At 40.9% G+C, this 21,554-nt stretch overlaps 3 protein-coding genes across 12 annotated transcripts in view; 1 reads left to right on the top strand and 2 right to left on the bottom strand.

The window, feature by feature from the left end:
- Positions 1–1,326, top strand: part of camk2d1 (calcium/calmodulin-dependent protein kinase (CaM kinase) II delta 1) — a 143,368-nt gene extending 142,042 nt beyond the window's left edge. For all 8 annotated transcript variants that reach the window (XM_047386736.1, XM_047386739.1, XM_047386737.1 and 5 more), the window contains one exon: positions 6–1,326. In XM_047386736.1, the coding sequence (XP_047242692.1) occupies positions 6–9 (4 nt within the window). In that variant the 3' untranslated portion in view covers positions 10–1,326. The remainder of the gene's footprint in view (positions 1–5) is intronic.
- A 1,841-nt stretch (positions 1,327–3,167) lies between these two features.
- Positions 3,168–21,554, bottom strand: part of ank2b (ankyrin 2b, neuronal) — a 170,666-nt gene continuing 152,279 nt past the window's right edge. For 2 of the 3 annotated variants that reach the window (XM_047385947.1, XM_047385949.1), the window contains 5 exons: positions 10,847–10,930; positions 10,596–10,760; positions 9,226–9,414; positions 8,949–9,040; positions 3,168–6,448 (listed from right to left, as the gene is read on the bottom strand). In XM_047385947.1, the coding sequence (XP_047241903.1) occupies positions 6,244–6,448; positions 8,949–9,040; positions 9,226–9,414; positions 10,596–10,760; positions 10,847–10,930 (735 nt within the window). In that variant the 3' untranslated portion in view covers positions 3,168–6,243. The remainder of the gene's footprint in view (positions 6,449–8,948; positions 9,041–9,225; positions 9,415–10,595; positions 10,761–10,846; positions 10,931–21,554) is intronic. The other variant, XM_047385948.1, reaches the window with a different exon arrangement.
- Positions 12,720–21,279, bottom strand: LOC124880683. Its single transcript, XM_047385950.1, has 2 exons — positions 14,634–21,279; positions 12,720–14,265 (listed from the first exon to the last, which is right to left on the bottom strand). Exons 1-2 carry the CDS (start codon positions 20,100–20,102, stop codon positions 13,312–13,314), a joined length of 6,423 nt encoding a protein of 2,140 aa, XP_047241906.1. The 5' UTR covers positions 20,103–21,279; the 3' UTR covers positions 12,720–13,311.

A 21,554-nucleotide genomic window follows, 5' to 3' on the forward strand; every position in this document is an offset into this window, starting at 1 on the left:
TGCAGTTAAGATGACACTCTTGGAGCACAAACTGACCAAACCCCACCCATCATGTGGCCATAACACCCCAAAGCCAATCCCTGCCATCCTTTGCTCTGGCTCCGCTCTCAGTGTGTTGTTTACATATTGTCGCTGCTGTTGGACTCACGGATTATTGTTCATGTTGAAAAGCCAACAGAAGTTACGTAAGGGATCTATCATTTTGTAGTGAGAATGCGTGCCGTTTATATCAGTTGCATGTTTAGAATCTGAGCTTTGGTTTCATTACTTTTAGATCTGTCCCTTTTGAATAGGAGTTCTTTCAGAGGTGCCGCTTGATCCTTTTTATGGACTACTGTAATATGTAAAAGTTTATTTTTTGAGCTTTCCATACCTTCATATATTGTTATGGCACAATGACCAGTATGTCACACACTGTATCAACTTATTACTTACGTATACTTTCAGCACTGCCAACTATTTAAGCCCAGACTCATGCTTGCTTTGTTTTGATGATGCGTAAGTTTCAGTAATTAATGCATTTTTTTCTCACATCCATCCATTAAAAAAATCCTTTCAGCTCTCTGTGGTTTGCTGTTGCCACCAAGTGTATTTACTAGGAAGTGTACATGTCTAAAGGGAAAGCCGAGCAAAACCTGATTTCTTGTCTGCTTCGACTGCCACCACTTCCGAGCAGCAGGGGGAGACTCTTCTGAGAGAATGTAAATGGACATGGAGTTTTTAGAGGCTGTTCTGAGTCTTACAATCACATATTTTCATACAATGAGGAGCCCTTGATGTGAATTTTCTCTGTTCCGATTTGTTACATTTTATATTGTGATGTTGATGCTTGTCTTTCTTGATAACCTATTAGTAGACTCGTTTAGGTTGAGTTTTATCTGATTCCCTCTTTTTAAGTTCCCGCTGTTTGCCAACATTCCACAGCACCTGATCTGCACACATTTATACTGTTCACATGTCCAAAGTAAAAGTTCTCCTTTTGGTCAAGGACTTCACTTACCATGGAGTTCTTGTTAATGGGGACGTAGCACCATCACCAGTTTAATTATTGTCTAATTATTGTCATTGTGGTACCTCCATGGGATTAAAGGGAAAAAGGTAACGGGCTCAGACGTTGAGGCGTACAGCGTCTTTTCTTTATCTTTAGGATGTTTTTTTTAATTCTTACTACTTCACTGAGTTATTTGGTGTAATCACATCACACATTTTGTTTTTATCTTTCTTCAATATATTGATGGTACATAGATGTTTAACCTGAATATGATGTGACATGCCTGATGTACATTAAAGGAAATGTCAAATAAATTGTCATTTAGGCCAAATTGACCAAATGTGCATTTTGTTTTTTTGCCTAACAATTTCCATGCTTGTCCTAATTACTAAAAACCTGTCACAGCAGTGTGGTCGACTAAGTTTGACATGGCTTTATATACTATTTTATTCTTTGACCTGATCCTCTTCGGCAGGCTGCGGAACCCATTCCTGGGAGGTTAAGCCCTGATCCCTCAGATATATTTGCTTAATTGAAAAGATACTATTAAACTTGAGTTTCCAGAAGCATCATCCGGAAACACTTTATCATTTCAACTACTGTACCTTTTCAACAACTGCTGGTAAAGGACACATCCTTCCCAAAAACCTTTATTTAACTGAAATTATATGAAAATAGCATCAAAAGGTGGAATCTAATGGATGAAAGCCCCGTGATCTCCAACTAAACCACTAAAACTGAACTGCTCATCTTCCCAACCAAACCAACTATACACCACAATATCTGCATAAAACTGAATCACTTTTCTCCACTACAGGTAGCTGGATGTCATGATTTTGTTTTATGAGCAAATCCAGAAAAATGAAATATTTTGATGTGTAAGTTTACTAAAACAACTGCTGCCCTCCCTGATCTGACCAGGGATGACCTGTTTAGCCGGTGGTGTCCTGAAAACCATGTGGGCTACATTGATATTGGAGAACATTTTAGAGAAATCCAGGTTCAATCTGGAGAGGCAACAGCCATCCCACTTTACACGGAGCAGCTCTTTTTCTCTGGAAATCTGGCCACATTAGTTCTGTAAAGCTCTGAAAACCCAGGGTGCAGACAAGGAAGCGGCCGTAATTTAACACTTCTCTCTGCAGCTTCAGTAGTGTTATCCACCCATTATTTTGTTTGCCACAAATGAAGTCATTATCAGATTGATTTACTGGGTCTTACAGAATCTTAGCTGCAGCAGAAGGATTAGTTAGAATACACGAGTCAACTTCTAATTGTTGAAATGTTCTAATTCCTAGAAATACTGGGGGAGGAGGAGTAGTAGCAACTATCTTTCAGTATAATTTATTGATTAGTCCCAGACCAACTCTTTGGAACATCTAATATAAGTTTCTCTCTTCCATATAGCAAAGCACTAAAACCTCTTTTGTTTCTTGTTTTATAGTGTCCACCAGGTCGTTTTCTCTTACGACTGATAAGGTCATTATAATGGGGGATTTTAACATTTGTGTTGACAGCAAAAATATTAAAACCTAAATGTTTTTAATTCTGAGATTCAATTGGTTTTGTTCAAGAAAAAAACGTCCCTGAGAGAAATTTTTATTATAGTAGGTCTTTTATCAGAACAATGCTGAAACAACAATGCCGTCCAGAATAAAAACCCTGAAACCCTGACTTGTACATTTGTTTTCTCAGATGTATATGCCAGTATCCAATCTGAAGTCCTTCAGACTGGAAATCCGTAAGAGCAAAAGTCATATTTGTCACTGATCTGGTATTCACTAAACCCATCCTGATAGACACTGACTCGCAGGCTTCGTATTGGGCAGAGCGCGCACCACAGGCCACAGATTTTGCAGATTCGCTCATCGCCAGCACAGGAATCCAGGAACAGGCACAAAGCCTGAGATGTTGGACTCAGTTTGATGACAGGAACCAGCAAGGAGTCAACAGGGTGCACCATGGGGCCAGTAGCGAAGGGAAAGACCAGCGAAAAGACCGACATTCCCCAGGAGGGCAGGACAGCCAGAGCTTCAGCTTGGCGAGACGCCTGCCGTGCGTAACCCAGCCTCTGTGTCCTTCCTCCGGAGAGAAGGGACTGGAATATGGAGAAGTGATGAAATACTTTTGTGTGATAAAATACCTCCTGCTGTTTAAAAATAATGACATCACTTCCTTTTGGGCTGATGTACAGTTTTATTGAAATGCCATGTAAACACTGCAACTGCTATGCCTTTTAGCGTGTATTTATTTTAGGAATAATTCAGTCATACATGCCCACATAGATATTTGTGTTGTTAATATGGATATATTGATATCACCATGGAAACAAGATGCTCTTTTATCAAAGTCATGGACTGTTTTGGACATCACAGGTTCTATTCTTCCATTGGATCACACTCAAAGTAAATGGCAGAGTGCAAAACAGACTTTATCAGGCTGGTCGACAAAACCAAACAACCGGAGCAGGAAAACACACCATGTCATTCTGTAGTATTTACTGTCAGCTTTGGAACCCATTTATGCACACATCCAAACACACACTAACCACTGTCAGCTCGAGGTGCTGCAGATACCCTAATCAAAACCAGATGGCAATAAATTAAAAAGGAAACAGAGATGTGATAATGAAGTTAAAGGTTGCTGGATTGAGCCTGGATTCCAAATGGTTTTTGTGTCGATGCTTTGATAGTGAACAGTGATAATGTTACAATCAACTTCCAGTAATGGCAAAGCAGGTCTACATTAATCAGTGAGGCAAATTAAAGGATAGGTCTGGGTTTTTCTTAGACAAACAACAAATCTGGTGTGAAATCTGTGACCAACCGTTTTAGACAGACCTCAGGTCCATTTTACAGGCTCTTTTAGGTTATCTTATCAAACATGGTTCGGACTTCAGTTGGTTTTCTGTAAAACGGCTTCAATCTCCTCTTAGTACACCACCTAACCCTTATTCATCCAGAAGCTGTGGCAGGAGCAGCGCCATGTTTAAGGTGGCTCAATATCATTTACAATCCCTTTATGAAATAAGATTTTATGTTCAATACTGACCAAAAAATCCTTAAATGAGTATCTTGTACTCTAATTGCTGTAGTCAGAGGACCAGTTTGACATATCTGCAGGTTTCACCAAAAGATCAGAAACCACATAAATCTAAATTGTTTTTTTCCAGAATTATCTTTTTCCTAAAAAAAGCACTTTGTAGTTTTGTTGACATGTGACAACATGCTGTTAGAAAAGCATTTGTGCACAGAACAACTTTTATTACACACAAAATAGAATAAAAAAAAACTTTCCTGTTTCCAAGGAGTAATATTTGGAGGTTTAAAATAAATATATCATACAACAAGCTATATGGAAACAGAGTACTGGTGTAACACAAGAAAATCTAAAACAGCTTCAACTTCCAATCATCCTGAATTCTCTGGATGAAGGAATTTAAAACTGTTAAAGGTATAGTCATGTGTTTTTTTTAAGCATTTTCTGTGAACTAGTTATCTGTAGTCAGTACTTTACCTGCAGCGAACACAGGTGTTACTGTAGTGAGCTGTCTTTAACAGAAACACACATACACGAGGAAGGCTAACAAGTCGACCAGAGCATCTTGTAGAACAGATTTCAGCCACATAACACTAATCAAACTAAAACATGTTAAACTGGTATTTTCACAGATTTTTAAACTGAGCGGTTTACCACAAATCTGACTCGCCAATCAACCGTTATTATTACACGAATGTAGAAACTGAGTGATTATATGACAGGAACAAGTTGAATGTTTCTGGGAAGATCTGTAGATATCTCTTCGAGCCGTAAAGAGAATGATACGATGCTATTTAGGAACCTGTGGAGGCAGATATAACTGCATTCATCATGTCCCGAGCAGGGCACAACTCAACATCGCTGTTCGGCTAAGCTAAAAATAGCAGAGAAAGGGGCACATTCTTGTCCATGAGTTTTAAGCGGCTCACCTTCACACAAATGGAGAGGTACGTCAGATCCTTGAGGTTGAAATTTGCTCTGTTGGGGGGCCCTAGTCTTATTAATCAGTCTTCTGTAAGTATGGTAGTGACTACTGATAGCTACCTCACACAACCCCACTTCAAAAAATTTTAACCATCCCCTTCCAGGTCAATTCCAGTCAGCGGTTACATAATTCCCAGAACTTCAGAGAAATATGAGCAGCAGGTCTGACTTGGTTTTTCTCTCTGTTGAAAATTGGGAATTCCAGTTTTGGAGATCTAAAAAAAAAAAAAATGGTCAGAATTTAAATCTCAGTACAATAAAAACCTTTTTGGGTCAGTATAGTGGACTGAGTCATATCTGTTCTTGTCTCGGTTTTGGAGACAGCTTCTACTGTTGTACACAGGATACACACTTTGGGAAAGTACTAAATGGTGCTACACTGTCTTTAACCTGAGCTGACACACAGCTGTGCAGCCTTTATAATTCCCAGGAGGCCTTTGACAATAAGGATAAAACAGGTGAACAGATCCTTTAAACATGTTTATGGAGGCAAGCAGCTGCAGTTGGGGTGGGGTGGGGGGGGGGGTGGGTTTCTGCACACTGAAACTTTCCTTATCACTACTCTCTTTCCTTAAACATACTATTTACAGACACACAGAGGGGTAGGCTTTGCAAAGCTACAATGTGGATGCATGACACACTGGGCTCAAACTGAAATAACAAGGGTCGATGCACGATGAAGATTAAAGCTATGATCATATAGGACTGGTTCAGAAACACACACGCACACACACACCTACCCATTCTATTCTCTGTGGAACAGTAATTTCATCAGTACAGTGGGCTCTCTCCAGCTAAATCAGTGCCTGTACAGCAGGTTTGTGTGGGCTTTTGTATTAAATGCTTTCAATTTGTTGATTTTCTTTCCAGTCAAACCTTGATTCCTTTCATCTCCTCTATGTACAAATCTTTACAAGAGTTTTTCTAGAAGAGGCCCATAAGTGAGATGCAAGAAGCCCCCTTTAACTCCAATGTGCCTGTTGGCGCGTCGTCCCTCCATCATATGACAGCAGCTGAAGACTTTCAAATAACAGATCTAAAGCAATGAGGAGTGCTTTCTTTGGTCAGAATCAGAGCAAAGGAAAAATTTGAAGCACAAATCCTGTCCTGAAATCCACAAAACCAAAAACAGAAAACCCTGACAGGAGAGGAAAACATCTGGCTCTGAGGAAGAACGTCACCAAAGGCTTCGGTGGAAGATGTAGTGGGGGATAAGTGGAAGTAGCCACTCAGTCATTTCTCTCCTGTTCCTGCTCCTCCTCCTCCTCCAGGTTGTCCTCACAGTAACGTTGGAGCAGGTGGTGCAGGTGCTGCTGGAGGGCGTCGGGCTGCAGAGCGTCCGGGGTGTCGTCCACACGCTCCAGGTGTACATGCTTCCCCTGGGCATCCCTCACCACGGTCCTCTTCTGGGTGCGTGACTTATGCATCTGGCTTCTGTAGGAACAAGCAAATATGAAGAATAATTAGGCTGACTGTCAGATGTTGGTTTTTACCTGGAAACACACACATCATATCACTACTGACAGACTGTGAGGGAAAAAAACAGCTACAAAAGGTGGAGTCAGAAATAGATATTTAATCATCATGCCATTATTTTTCTGATTTAGTAAAGTGAAATTGAAATTCACTGTTCAACAGCTGGTTACCATGGAGACTAAAGGCAGGCTGGAGTACAGACATTATTTCTGACCAAGATGTTACACTGACATCTTAGGCAACCACTGCTATGTGGGTTTCAGGAAATATCCTCCAAAGCAGCTTTGCTGTATTTTATATTTTTGATGTAGATGAAATGACAATAAATTATTACATCACACCGAGTTTTGTTAATGGAACTAAAGTGCCATCTCACACAGAACACCGCTGACTGTAACCCTGACAACCAACCCCATGGGGTTGGAGTGAATCAGGGGCTCTGATGAGGTTCTTTCACTCTGATTTCTGGCACAAAAAGTGGATGATGTGTGAACGAGTTAAAGCATTAAATGAAGGACAAGCAAGAACACTTTGGTGAGTTAATAGGTGGGTGTCATATCAAAATATGATTTTCTCCAGAATGCCTTACAGTTTCTGTAACCCCTTGTACTAAATATAATCATAAATATCAAAATCATAGCATTTTAAATTTTTTTAGCAAAGTTTACAAAGTCACCATGGGTTTATCTGCTGATTAAAATTTGTCATGACCTTAAAAACATGGGAAAACCTAAAGTTTAGTTAAAATATGTTGAATTGTCTTGAAACTGATTATGAAATGAGATTAAAAGCTAATATTAAAAAGTGCACAGAAAGACCCGATCCTAAAAGTGCTTGCAACCATGAGGAGACTGTATTTCCCAAACCTGACCCTCTTGGTGTTCATGGAGAGGATCTCCATGAACACCATTGAACTGATGAGCCAGCTTTAATGGAGTCCCACATTGCATTGGGGATGAGTTCCACATTGTGCCAAGGATGCAAACATGGTTTGCCCTCTTTGAATAAATAGACACACACTACCCTGCAGCTAAAACATATGTAACAACAATCAAAATCCCATGCAGCTACACCAGGCTTTCAGGATAAAGATCTGCTGTTCGCTGTTTCACCAAACAAACGCCACACTGCTCCTCCTGAATCAGAGGTTCAAACATCAGTTGGAGCATCCTTTCTGACGTCACACCGTAAATCTCTCCATGAAGGCTAAGACGTGTGATCTCCTGACAGTTAAACAAGCCCTTGGCTCCCTGGTTTGGACACACTGTTTCCACTATAGCAGAAAAAAGTGGAGATGCTGGTGGAGTATAAATATCTTCTATAAGTCTGTTGTGGAGAGTGTGATCTCTTCTGCCATCATCTGTTGGGGTACCAGAATCAGAGACTTAAAAAAGCTCAACAAGCTGATAAAGAAGGCTGGCTCTGTTCTGGGGACTCCTCTGGAACCTCTGGAGATCATTGTGGAAAGACGGATTCTTCATAAAATGAAGAACATTATGGAGAACCTCGAGCTTCCTCTTCATGAGACTGTAAAACAGACCCCCATAGGGGAGCCTTGCTGTCCGCTGCCATCACCATATACATTTTGATAGTTTGAGTTACAGCATCATTTTCTTTGGGAGTAAGAAAGTATTTGTGAATTTAATTGTTTTACAAATTGTGTATATCAATCCAGTCTGCCATTCCACAGCAGTGTACCAGTTCACATCTGTCAACCTTATTACATCCAGAACCTTTTGGATCTTGAAGGAAATTTTATCTACTCCTGCAAGCTGGAAGATAAATACCCAAAAAGACCAGCATCTATTCTACAACATGTTGAGTAAGTGGAGCTTACATGTAATGCTTGCCAGATTTTTAACTGCAAAATATTTGAAAATTATTGATGATTTTCCTTTCTCTTCACAATTATGACCAACTTTGTTTTGGTCTGTTGCATGAAATCTGAATGAAACACAGAAGTTTTTATTGTTCAATGACATGTCTCCATAGAAACCAATAATACACCAACCTCAGTATAGGAGCTGTGACAGAACACTGACCTGTGCAGATTTACAGCAAAACGTTTTGAATCTGACTTAGAATATGCATCTTTTTTTAACAATCATGTAAAAAAACAAAGAATATGATTATGAAGAGAATAATCTTCTACTTTAGTGCCCTCAGGTGGCCATTTGAGTGACACTGCAGCAAACAGCAGCTAAAATCACAGACCCTGAGTCAAAATCTAAAAGTAATTAGTTAGTTCTCAGCAAAGAGAATGTAATAAATTGTAAGAGTAACAGCCAAAGCTTTGCTTTTTGCATTCATTCAGCAAAACATGAGTTTGAATCAAAGATTCATCACTGGAGGTTAGAAGGTGAAATCACAGCATGCCTTCAACCATGTGCCTAACAGCTACTCTTAGTGTACAGCCAGGTCTGCCTTCCCAGTTTTGCACACTCCAACACAGCCAAACCTTTTAACCACAGAACCGTCCTCCTGTACAATCTCCTTCTCTACCACATGAGGCAGGAGCACTTTGCCAAAACCTCCAGCATAACCCAACGCCTGTTTGGGAAGAATGATGGAGAAAGACACATCAGGAACATTGAGCAGTTGAAAAGCTTCTGTTCAGCAGCAGGATAACTAAATAACGTCACACCTTGTACAGATTTTCCCTAAACCATATGAATCTCACAAAAAAAAGAGGAAGATCATCACGAATCTCATTTTTTGTATTTGGACGTACTGACCTTCTCAAAGTCCTCCTGGGCTGAGGGTAGGTCTGCAGCCAATGATGGGTCTCCCCTCTGCTTCTCCATCCGCTCGCCCCTAACCACAGTCGTCTTGACAACTTTGCTGACCTTTCGACCCTGAACAGGCTCCACTTCAAACTCTGACGTAGTGGTGGCACCCAGACCCAAGGGTTTAGAGATGGTCAGCTGGAGACAGAATAAGGAACTGTTGGGGATCTCCCACATGTAGCACAATATTTTATCCAGTTCTGTGATGGGTTGAACATGGCTAACGTTCTGTGGTCAAAGTACTACAACCACAAAAAAAAAAAACATGCATTTATTTTGTAAAGTCCCTGTAAATGATATTTCTTGTAAATTGATGCTGTAAAAATGAACTGTAATGAATTATTTTATTGGGCTTTCATGTGATAGCCCAACACAGTGTAGTAGCAGAGTGAAAAGTAGGCACTGTTTTCGCTACATGTGGAAAATGAAATGTTTTCAGTATTTTTTACTAAAAAAACCTGAAAAATGTGGGCTTTTTTCAGCCCCTCTGAGTAGAACCACCTTTTTAAGCAGTTCCAGCTGCAGGTCGTTTGGTTCTTGTCTATACCATCTTTGAACATCAACAGACTGACATTTTTGCCCATACTCTATTGAAAAATAGTTCAAACTCAGAAAGGTTAGATGGAAAAGATCTTGTGAACATAATATTGCAACTCTTGCTACAGATTCTCAATTGGATTTAATTTCAGACTTTGACTAGGCCATTCTAACACATAAATATGCTTTGATCTAAACCATCCATTGTAGCTTTGGCTCTATGTTTAGGGTGGTTGCCCTGCTGGAAAGTGACCCTCCTCCCCAGTCTCAAGTCTTCTGCAGCCTTGAGACAGATTTTATTCCAGGATTGTTCCAGATTTAACTACATCTTCCACCAACTGTGACCTGCTTCCTGTGATCCTTGCTAAAGAAAACCATCGGCCTCTTGGCCTCTGCTGTGTTTAATGTACTAATGTTCTCTAACAAAAGGACTTCACAGAACACTAGTATTTATACAGATATCAATTTACACATAGATTGAGTCTACTTAATCACTAGGTGACTTCTGAGGACTTTTTTTTTGTGACATCAGAAAAAAAGGAGCTGAACATAAAGTCATGCCACAAGTTTTTAGATTTTTATTAGAAAAAGACTAAAAACAGGAATAAATTTCCTTTCAGTTCACAATGTGGTCTGTCACATTAACCCCCCCAAAAATACATTGAAGTATATGGTTGTGATAAAATGTGAAATGTTTAAGAAGTGTGAATATTTCTACAAAAGCTCTGTAGTATTAAAAGTAAACTCATTTAGATTTAGGAAAAGGAAGTAGATGGAGTCACCTCTTTCTGATCTCCCTCACTGTGAAGCACAGTTCTCTTCACAACTCTGGACACAGCGTCTCCTTCCTCTATCTGCACCATCTCCTGGTGGGAGCCCTCAATGCTCACTTCCTGTGTTTCTGAGCCATCCGGAGACGCATATTTACGAATCACCTTCCGTGTGATCTGGTGGTGAAGAATGCAAACCAACTGTTATGGTGAAAGCGCCGGCAATCTACTGTTTGGATCTTCTGATGTCTTTGGTTTCTTACTTTCTTCACTACCATGTTGCCATGCTCATCTGTGTACTTCTCTTCAGTCACTGTCTGTGGTGGGATGTCTGGCAGGATGTCTGCCTGCAGAAACACATTGGGTCACAACTTAACAGCACAACCAGCTGCATGCCGCATCACAGAAGCTAAGAAGCCTAAATTTATTTCAAAACATTACCACAAATCAGATGAAATTTGCATCATGAACTGATGCATTGAAAGCTAAAAAAAACTGCTGTTTGTACCGAATCTCAACTGTCAATACCAGGACCAGGATCTGACAGCGTGGGGGACACCGGGACAATTTTCACAGGGCCATAATGAGAGATGTCCAGAACTGGGCCCTCCAACCATCAAATTATGATCAAGAATTTCTTTTTTTCAAAATAAGCCAGTTTGTGAAATAAATAAAGGCATAATATTTAAGTTGGTGAAACCTTTCAATAACTTTTCTTCCTAATTGTCTTTGGGCCAGGGTTCCGGAACAAACCCATGACAAACACAAACATGATTTGGTCAACCTTGTCGCTGTAGTAAAATGTAAATATTTTGGACCACTTAAATCCGGCACTCAGGAGCAGTGAGGATGTGCCAGGTAGAATGTCCATTAGCGAAAGACAGAACCTGCTGAGTTTATTGGCGCCATCCGAACAGATGAGAGAGGTCCAGCTGTAATCTGTAGGTATCAGTAGAGCAGGAGAGAGAACTGAAGGGCTAGTGGCCTGTTTTTCAGTGACAGTCACCATAACTGGGAGGAGGAAAAGGTTCTGTTTGTTTATATATTGTACATATATGTATGTATATATAAGTGACGGAGTGGCTGCTTGACCCGAAGCGGATGGGTTGGATTCTGGCTTCATATTTCTCTACCTGCAGCAGAAGGTTAGCAACTCATCCATAAGATGAAGATCCTGCTCCACAAAGCAGCTCAACTTACCAAGAAACTAGACTGCTAAAGGACGGTTCGGCTCATGGCTTTGGGAGCCCTAAATCTCCTTCTCCCTTTTTGGCCTCTTAGAACATACCGAAACAACTCTTGTTCTTGAAACGGTTCGTGTGCCTTCGAACTTTGGTACTTTGTTGAGCATTTCCACCAGTTTTGGAAACCAAGCATGAGTAATCAAGAGTGGCCGTTACACAGCGAGGGTGGGGGGAGCTTGGTAGTGACACAGCGGAGCTTGCTGAGCTGCGCGTAGTTATAAAATTACTGTTTAGTGTGTTTTTCCAAACATAAATAATGTTTATGCGGTACGTTCTTCGTCATTGCCGCCGTACGTGTTGCTTTTATTGTTTTCGGTTTTGACCCGTCCACATGTGACGTTACGGTTTGCGCAGAAGAACCAAGTATTCTGCGGTGCCCAAGTTGAACCAGAGTTTGTGCTTTGGAATCTCTTTTCTTTGGCGGAAGCATACGTCACTGGTTCAAAATCACGTTCAAGAACCGGCACGGGCTCTGAACCGTGTTAGTGTAAACGTGGTACCTGTGCTTCGTGTAGTGTGATAAACAAATAGCTCCCTGCAAAGCAAAGCTTTTATTCTTCAAACTGACTGCTTGATTTATGAACATTAACATGTAGCATAACCTCACTAAACAGAGGAAGAGGGAAGTTGGGCCAGCTATTTCCTAACAGAGGATTTACCTTGAAAGCTACATTTTACATTATAAAACCTTAAAAAACCGGTGGAACCCCGCCACCCACTCCATCTCTCTGCGGTGTAACAAGACTGCACTGCTGCTTCATGCTTTATTTTACCTGAATGATTATTCTTCGTCGGACCACCCTGGTGGTCAGCACCTCCTCCTCTGAGCTATCAGAGGACAGTGCTCCTAGCTCCTCTGCTATCTGCTGGAGACAGCACACAACCCGCATGGATGAATATGATGGCTGTCTGCAGTATTACTACAGCACTCTGCTGCAGGCAGCCTGGGCTCAGGCTTTTCTCTTAACCTCACTTTCATGTTCTCTCTTTGACAAAGGCAAATGTACAGGTCAAGGGAATAAAATCAAAGTTTAAGGGCTGTACGTGGAAGTAAAGTGAGATGAAGAGAAGGCACAGTGAAGCAAAAAAGTTCAACAAAAACAAACATGCAGCAACAGGAAGAATTGAAATGTTGAATGAGAGAAAGAAATGGAGAGAGATAAATTCAGGGCATCGATTCTTCACACTAATGGGGAAAACAACATGCAGAAATAATAAAAAAAATACAGCTGAAGATGTATATGTAATAGGACTCTTCACAGCAGTTTGTTAATATCATCAGTGCATCAAACTGAGCAACTGCCAATAAATCCTTACAGCTGAAACACTTTTCCTTTTAAGTTCAAGCTCTCATGCAAATACAAGCCCTCAGTCTCATAAAATCTAGGGTATTTTTTAATCTTTATCTAAATATTGTAAGCAACACCACTGCAATCTGTCTGAAACCAGGTGAGTCACCAGCCAGGGCGGCAATGTACTCATGCTCATCCTCTTACCATTCCCAGGAAGTCATCATCATCGTAATACCCTGCCTGATCTCTAGATGGCAGCTCCTCACACACAGGAAGACCCCCATCTGCATCACAATCCCGTGAAACATCTGAATCATAAGCAAATTCACCAAGGCTTTCGCTGCCAGAAGAGAGTCGCCTTTCAACTTCTACTTGAAAGAAATGTTCAGTGGTGCACGCAGGGCTGTCTTTCAATAGGCCCATATCTAGACTCCTCCTTGGTCTTGGTGAAGGGGGCTCAAAAATATGATAGGTTATCTCATTTTCCGGCATTGCATATTCTGGTTCAGAAACTTCTTGTTGGCAGTCAAAGAATTCCAGATCTGAATCTGAGGGATGTGGAGACTCCACGACTTTACTTGGCTTCTTCTGCATGATATTAGGAGTGTTTGATTCAAATTCTGATACTGTTGTCTCAAATTCAGAGAGGACCCTTCTAAAGCCTTGAGAAAACTCAATGACGTCTGACTCTATACTAATGGTATCTTGAGAGACAAATTGTGCTGGACTGGGAGCACTAAATGCTGGAGACACTGGACTCAAATCACATGAGGATGCTTGGCTACATTCATAAACTTCCAGGGTTTGTTGACTTGAAAATATTGGCTCATGATCAGGTGGTATCAAAAACTGATTTGTGTTGACTGAAAAATGTTCATTGGACTGTCCCTGTTCAGGAGACAGATCCCACTCTGGGCACTCTCTAGACAAATGGGACTTTAAACTTGAAGCTTTCTCATACACAGGTAGAACTGGAGTGACAGTTCGGTGTGTTGTGTATGAAGGCTGGCCAGGTAGACGTATGGGAACTGATGTGATTGGCTTATCATCAAAGAACAGCACGGTTGTTTTCCTGTCACTGTCTGTTGCTGTTGTGGCAGGAAATGGCTTGCTTTGGATATCAAATGCTTGAAAGTCTGTAGGAACCTGGAAATAAAATGATTTATGTAAGTTTACTCAATCAGCACAGAGATCCCATGGACCTCTGAAAGACATGAGCAGTTAACTGATTAGTGTCACTGCACTAAAATTGTTAGTTTTTTTCTATCACCCAACACGTGCAAGCAAATTTGACCATCAACACACAAAAGTGAATCAGAGGACATTAGGGAGAAGTTAGTTAGGTTTTTTAACAACCCTAAAAGATCCTAAACTCATTCCAAGTATTAAAGGCCACTGTTTCTATGAGATTAGCAGGGCACACCTTGGGTTAAATGTTACGTTTTCCAGTTTCTTGTTACTGAGTTATCCAAAGGTAGTGAGTCATTGCTGCATTCTCATGCTCTCTGTCTTACCCTATGAGGGGCTGGTTTGCTCTGCAGTTCTTCACCATAATGTTGGATCTTTGTTTCCTTTTGTTTCACATCTTTAACTGGTGATGGCTTTGGAGACAAGTCTTTTCTGACATCTTCATCTGCTTCTGATCCATGCAGAATTTCTGTTTTGTACTTGAATTCTGTAATTTCTTGCCAATCAGGGCAAAAATTTTCTTTAGCAGACCTTTGATGAACAGATTGAATGAGTGATGGTGACATGATTGCTGACTTTGTCTGAGGAAACTGGTCTGGCTGCAAGGAAGATGTCTGAGTGTGGGGTGAAACATTTGAGCTTAAGACTAATATTTCATCATCCGAACAGAATTCCTTTTCAGATCCAAGGCTTGCAGGGCTCTGAGGTCTGGGGTTTTCATCAATCCAACATTCAACAGGCAAGGCCACAAACTCAGAGTCGGATGACAAAGACACAGGTGAGGATGATCTTTCAAAGGGAGTAGGATCCATAAAATAAGAAGATAATATTCTCATAAACTCAGGTACCGGTGAATCGGGCAATAGCCAACCGAGCTCACTGATGGATGAAACTGATTCAGGTGAGGAGGGTCGGTTAGTGTTCCCATCTGACATGATGATGTCATCACTTGAATCAGTGGATTCAGATTCTGAGGATGAGCATGGGACATGATGTTTTGTGGGGTACACCTGCAATGCTGGGATAAACTGAGGGATGGGAGAGTCTGGAGAAAGTGACCTGTTCTGCACAAATTCTGGAACTGATTCTGGAGATGATGCTCGTTGGTCAGCAATGTACATGGATGGTAGGAATGACACAGGTCTGTAATCAGGCAGTGACACTGATGACAAAGGCCTCTGACTCTCGTCCTGATTTTCAGATGGAGCAGATTCTGGAGATGGTGGCCTGAATTCTATAAAGTCAGACTCCGAATTGAGTTGCAAGTAATTAGTATCTGATGCATGAATTTCAGGGGAAGACGATGTAGATCTGAGAAACGTCACACATTCTGACAATGCCAAACTACATTCTGGTAAGGGGGAATCTGATGATAGGGGCCTAAACTCATTGATAGATTTGGGTCTTGTATCTTCCACCTTGGGTAAATTTGGACCCAGGCATTCTAGGGAACTGTACAGATGATCACTCTCTTTCTCAGATACTGATGTAGATACCAAATGATAAGACAATGACCGTGCCTCGGGTGATTGAAACATGTACTTTGACTTCCTGTAAAGAGCTGTTCCTGATAACAAAATGTGTTCAATCATTGGCGGTGGCGACTCTGCAAGGTATCTTTCAGCCATGACACTTTTTGTTTCTGTAGACGTGAACTGATGAGTAACATCTGAAGGTTTTAACATGGATGATTCATCTTTGTAATTTTGGTTCTGTATTCTATTGACCTGTTCATTATTTGTCACACTCCTCTCATATTCATTTGTGCTACCAATAACATGCATGAAAGCTGTTTTACTGTTAAAGGTTTCTCCTGCATACTGAGGATCACGTACCTGAGAAATCAGCTTCCATAGCTCAGCATCATAAACAAGACTGTACTCACCTACATTAATGGCTGACTGATCAAATGTGAGAGGCTCCACTGATGTTTTCAAAACAGTGCCATCACTGGTTTCATCCAGTGAGGACTTAGGTGCTAATAGCTCTTTTGTCCCTGACTCCATTGATTCTGGTGTATCTGTCCTCTCTTCTGTATAAAATGGGAGAGACGTCTGTGATACTTCATCAGAATCTAAAAAATCTATTGATGAATTGTACATTACAGTCATGGCAGCTTCCACAACTGTCTTTGTAAAATCAAGTACTGGAGATTCAGGAGTATATTCAATATCTGATCTTTCTGACTGAGGAGACAGTGTTATTTTGTCAACAAGTCCTATGTCAAATGAAGAATATACCAAGTCATATTCCATATCTGACAACAGAGAGTCTGGGGATGAAGTGCCAGTGTATCTTTCCTGAATTACAGTCTCAAGTACATTCTGAGTAAAAGAAGGAAGAGGTGAGTCTGGTGATAATCTGGTGTTTTCCTCACCTGACTCTGGAGATCCACCTCTAATGTTTCTAAGTGAGGTCAATGCATCAGGTGACATGGGTTTGTATTCTGCAATGGAGTCAACTGAAGATGACCCATCGTGCATGTGTGACTCTATTGACAGAGGAGAATCTGGCCTATCTTCAACACCAAATCCCATTGCTATCAAAAGTTCACCTAAAGCGTACTCAACATCTGACTCAATGGACTCAGGGGACGTTGATCTATATCCAGCATTTACTATAACATGTTCTCGCACGACTTCGTTGTAATGAGGTATTGGTGAATCTGGAGGCAGAACCCGAATTTCATCTCCAGATGCTCCTGAACCTGGAGAACATGGTCTGGTGTCAAACAATATTGACCCTAAACTTAAAACAATGTATTCAACATCTGAACATGTTGACTCAGGGGACATCGACCTACTTCTAAAAAGGGTTTTAGGTAGTTCAAACATTGGTTGCACAAAGTCAGGTAGAGGGGAATCAGGCGAAAGTCTGATTGATGTTAAAGATTCTGGGGAACAAGGTCTACTGTCAGTTAAGTTTGGAAACTGTGAAGGCATTTCTAAATCTGAAAACACTGATTCGGGTGATGTGGACCTTAGCTCATAGGGTATTGTGGAATCATGGTGTCTAAATTTGGGAATAGGTGAATCCGGTGAAAGTAGTCTCAACTCTTCTTTGGATGTTGTTGAAAAAGGAGATGCTGCTCGGTCTTCAAAAAGCCAAGTTATACACCAGTCTGTCCTCAAATCTTCATCTGAAAATTCTGACTCAGGAGAGGTGGACCTGTATCTGAACCTTAAATTAGAGGATGAAGCCATGGGGTACTCAGGTAAAGGAGAGTCAGGAGACAAACATCCCAGCTCAGTATAGTGTCCTGATGGGCTGGATTCTACTCTGTCCTCAAAATCAAATATCTGTGAAATTAATGGGGCACATTCCATTTCAGAAGCCTCTGATTCATGTAATGATGACCTGTTGGAATTTATCCTATAAAATGTATCATAACATTCCTGTGCAAAGTCAGGAACAGGAGAATCTGGAGAAAGGAATCTATATTGACTTTGAGGTGTTAGGGATAGAGGTGATAAGGCTTGATCTTCTATGGCCACAAAGGAAGATAATTCCATTTCTAAATCTGAATACACAGTTTCCGGTGAAGTAGATCTTGAAGCTAAGAGCAAAATGATGGATTCTTCTTGCGTTTGAGAAAATGCGGGAATAGGAGAATCAGGTGAAAGAGGCGCAAACTCCTCTTTGGATGTTCTTGAACCAGGAGATGTTGCTCGGTCTTCAAAAAGCCAAGTCATACACAAATCAGTCTCCAAATCTTCATATGATGCAAATGACTCAGAAGATGGAAACATTGTATTCATGTGACATATTCTAGCCCGATTAAGTGTAAATTCAGGAACAGGCGAGTCTGGCCTGAATTCATCTTGTGATGTGGTAGAACCAGGACTTACTGCTTGGCCTTCAAAAAAACAGGGTATAGACATGTCAGACTCTAAATTGGTTTCTTCATCTGAAGACATTGATGTGGGGGATGTGGACCTTAAAGTAAAGTGTCTGTTGAAGGACTCTTGTAATGCCTGACTAAAATCAGGAATAGGGGAGTCTGGTCTGGAGTCATATTCAGATGTTGACAAACCAGGAGATGCTCCTCTGTCCTCAATAAGCCAGGTGTTACAAACCTCTATCTCCTCATCTGAATACACTGACCCAGGAGATTCACATTCAAGTGTTAATGTGTTTGCCTCCCTGTGTGTGTATTGAGGTATTGGTGAATCTGGGGACAAATGTTGATATTCATGCAAAGATAGATTTAATTCTGGAGAATTTGGTCTTTCTCCAACCTCATCTTCAAACAACTGAGAAAAAAGGGGAGCAAAATCCAAATCTGAATGACTGGATTCAGGTGATGATACCCTGTAACCACTATCATTAACATGAGTAACTAACAAAAATTGTCTAAAGTCAGGTACTGGAGAATCAGGTGAAAGTTTTTGATAATTACTTCCTGAGAGTACAGAGTCAGGAGATGGGCATTGCTCCTCAAAAAACATCATATCCCAATTGGTTTCCACGTCTAAATCTGATGACACTGACTCTAGGGAAGAAGATCTATGTTCAAGGTATCTGTTTATCGATTCTTGGAGCATTTTTCTAAACTCTGGAATTGGAGAATCTGGTGAGAGAGCTCTGAATTTATTTGGAGAGCCAACTGATTCAGGAGATGTAGATTTAAAGATCAAAGTTAGAGACACAGGTGAGAAAGTCCTACACTCTGACTCAGAATCAGGTGACAAAGGTCTCCTTTCAAGTTTGGCTTCTGACTCTGAAGTATCTGGTATACCTTCAGTTTGGCCCAGTATACTAATTAGAGGAGCATAGTCCATGTGTGAAGAAATAGATGTAGGAGATGAGGACCTGAACTCAACAAATGAGGGAAAACGTTCTGTTGCTCTTGCTTTGAACTGGTTTATAGGTAAATCCAGTGACAGGGTCTGCCATTCACCTTCTGGTATTACTGAATCGTGCTCTACATCAGAAAAACAACCCACCTCAGGTGAAGCTGACATGGGCTGCATCTCAGTTTTGGATGACACTGAATTTGGGGAACATAGTCTTTCCTGTATCGAGAACTCTGCTGGAGTAAATCCAGATAAATCCTGTATATCTACAGAACCTGATTCAGGTGAGGAACACCTATATTTGCCGATTATCTGACCAGGTTTATGAAACTCAGACACATCAAATTCCTCAAGTTTTGCATTTAATATATAATGATGGGATGATGTCTGGATATACTGGTCTGAAGCTTCCAAATCGGACACAGAAAACTGGGGAACTGGGGAATCTTTAGACAACTGACAATTATCATCTTCAGAGTTTTCTTTGTCCTGAAAATCACACTTGATAGCACTTGTTAAGTGTATAATCTCTGGTGAGCGGGATCTATGCTCAGAGTCAGGTGATATTGGCCTGCCAATGTTTTGTGTACCTAAATCCAGTGAAACATCTCCTATACAAGTCTCTATATTATCAGACAAGGCAGCCCTGCTTCCAGAGACGTCACCAGCATACTGAGAGTCATAAAGCTGGCAATTTAACTGGTATACCCTCGGCATGGGACCATCTTCTGATTGATTCTGTTCAGAACTGAATATAATTGAATCACACGAGTCTGGTCTGGGCTCTGTGAAGGCCACTGGAGTTAAAAAGCCATATTCAACATTTGAACATTCTGAGTTGGTTGAGGAGGTCCTGCTCCCTGGACTGGTTATTACTGATTCTGATACTACAGACCTGACATTTAGTAAAGGTGAATCTGGTGATAATCCACTCCTGTCATGTACAGATAATGCTGAACAAGTTGATGGAAGTCTGCTTTCACTGAAAATTGTGAGCATGCAATGCTCTGATTTTTCATCCGACACAGCTGATGTTGATGAATCTAGTAGAGACTGGGAAATGTTGAGGTGGTCACAGGGAAATCTGGAAACTTGGGAATCCAGACATTTGTCTTTCAAAGGAACAGGAGAATCAGATGTTTGATCATTTGTAGTCAATTTCAGAGGACACAAAGACCTAGATTCTAACTCTACATTGCTGGACTTTATGTTATCATCTGACTTGCTCGGTCTTATTTCTGGGGCTTCTGGAACATACTCAATTCTAGTTCCAACATACTTGAAAACTCCTGTTTTACCGAAAAATGTCTCCCCAACATATTGAGGATCATGTATTTGAGAAATAAACTTCCAAAGTTCTGCATCATAAACAAGTCTGTAGACTGGCACCCTGATTTCCTGTAAAGAAAGAGCCTGGTTCTGGGGCCTCACTGTGGTCTCAGATGCTTGTGACTCTGGTGAGTCAGTTCTATGTTCCGAAATATGTGTGCCTGCTTCTGATGCATACTCAACATCTGAAATCACAAATTCAGGAGATGAAAATCGATGTGCAGTTAAAGAAAGTAATTCAGTGAACCCCGATTTGAATTCAGGAATTGGTGAATCACCTCTGAAATAATCCCCAGAGAGCACTGAGTCAGGGGATGAAGGTCTGATATCAGAGCTGTGTGACAGAGACAAGGATCTCTGTAGTGTGTTCACATGGATTTCTTGGAAATTTTGTCCATACTCTAGAATGGATGAGTCTGGTGAAACAGGACAGCTTTCATGAGCAGAATCTACTAGTGTAAACTGATCAGTTTCTACAATAATGTCTCCAAACTCTGCAATGGGTGAATCAGGTGCAAGAGGGCCATTTTCATCAATGGAACTGATAGATGGAGGTCGGCTCTCACCAAGTAATGATACCAAAGAGACAGAACTAGACTGCGTGTCCGAATCCACTGAAACAGGAGACACGGACCCGTTCAGTGTGGTTGAGACATGGCGGTCTAGTAAAACCTGGCTAAACTCTGGGATAGGGGAATCTGGTAAGATGGGATCATTTTCATCAACAGAATCTACTGAAGAAGATCTACTCTTATTAAATAATGGCGGTAAAGAGTTAAATCCATACTCTATATCTGAAGTAACTGAAACAGGTGAATATCTATTCTGTGCAGACAGCTCATAGTTTAGTACAATTTGTTCAAACTCTGGGATTGGTGACTCAGGTGAAAATGACCTATCTTCATCAAAGGAACCTATGGATGGAGGTCGGCTATCACCATATAATGATTCCATTGAGACAGAGCTGTACTCTGCATCGGAGCACAGGGAAACGGGTGAAGAGGATATCTTCCAAGTGGTCAAATAAGTTTTTGTTAAGCTTTGTCCTAACTCCGGTATAGGAGACTCATGTGAAAGCGGTCCATCTTGATCAACAGAATCAACAGATAGAGGTCTGTTCTC

This window comes from Girardinichthys multiradiatus, chromosome 14, assembly GCF_021462225.1.
Source record: "Girardinichthys multiradiatus isolate DD_20200921_A chromosome 14, DD_fGirMul_XY1, whole genome shotgun sequence".
Lineage (NCBI taxonomy): Eukaryota > Metazoa > Chordata > Actinopteri > Cyprinodontiformes > Goodeidae > Girardinichthys > Girardinichthys multiradiatus.

Bases quoted from the DNA above. Each gene is read 5' to 3' on its own strand.
- LOC124880683 (XM_047385950.1), bottom strand. From the start codon at position 20,102: ATGCTCACAATTTTCAGTGAAAGCAGACTTCCATCAACTTGTTCAGCA. The intron at 14,266-14,633 runs GTAAGACAGAGA...TTTTATTTCCAG, and splicing joins GCAAACCAGCCCCTCATAGG to GTTCCTACAGACTTTCAAGC.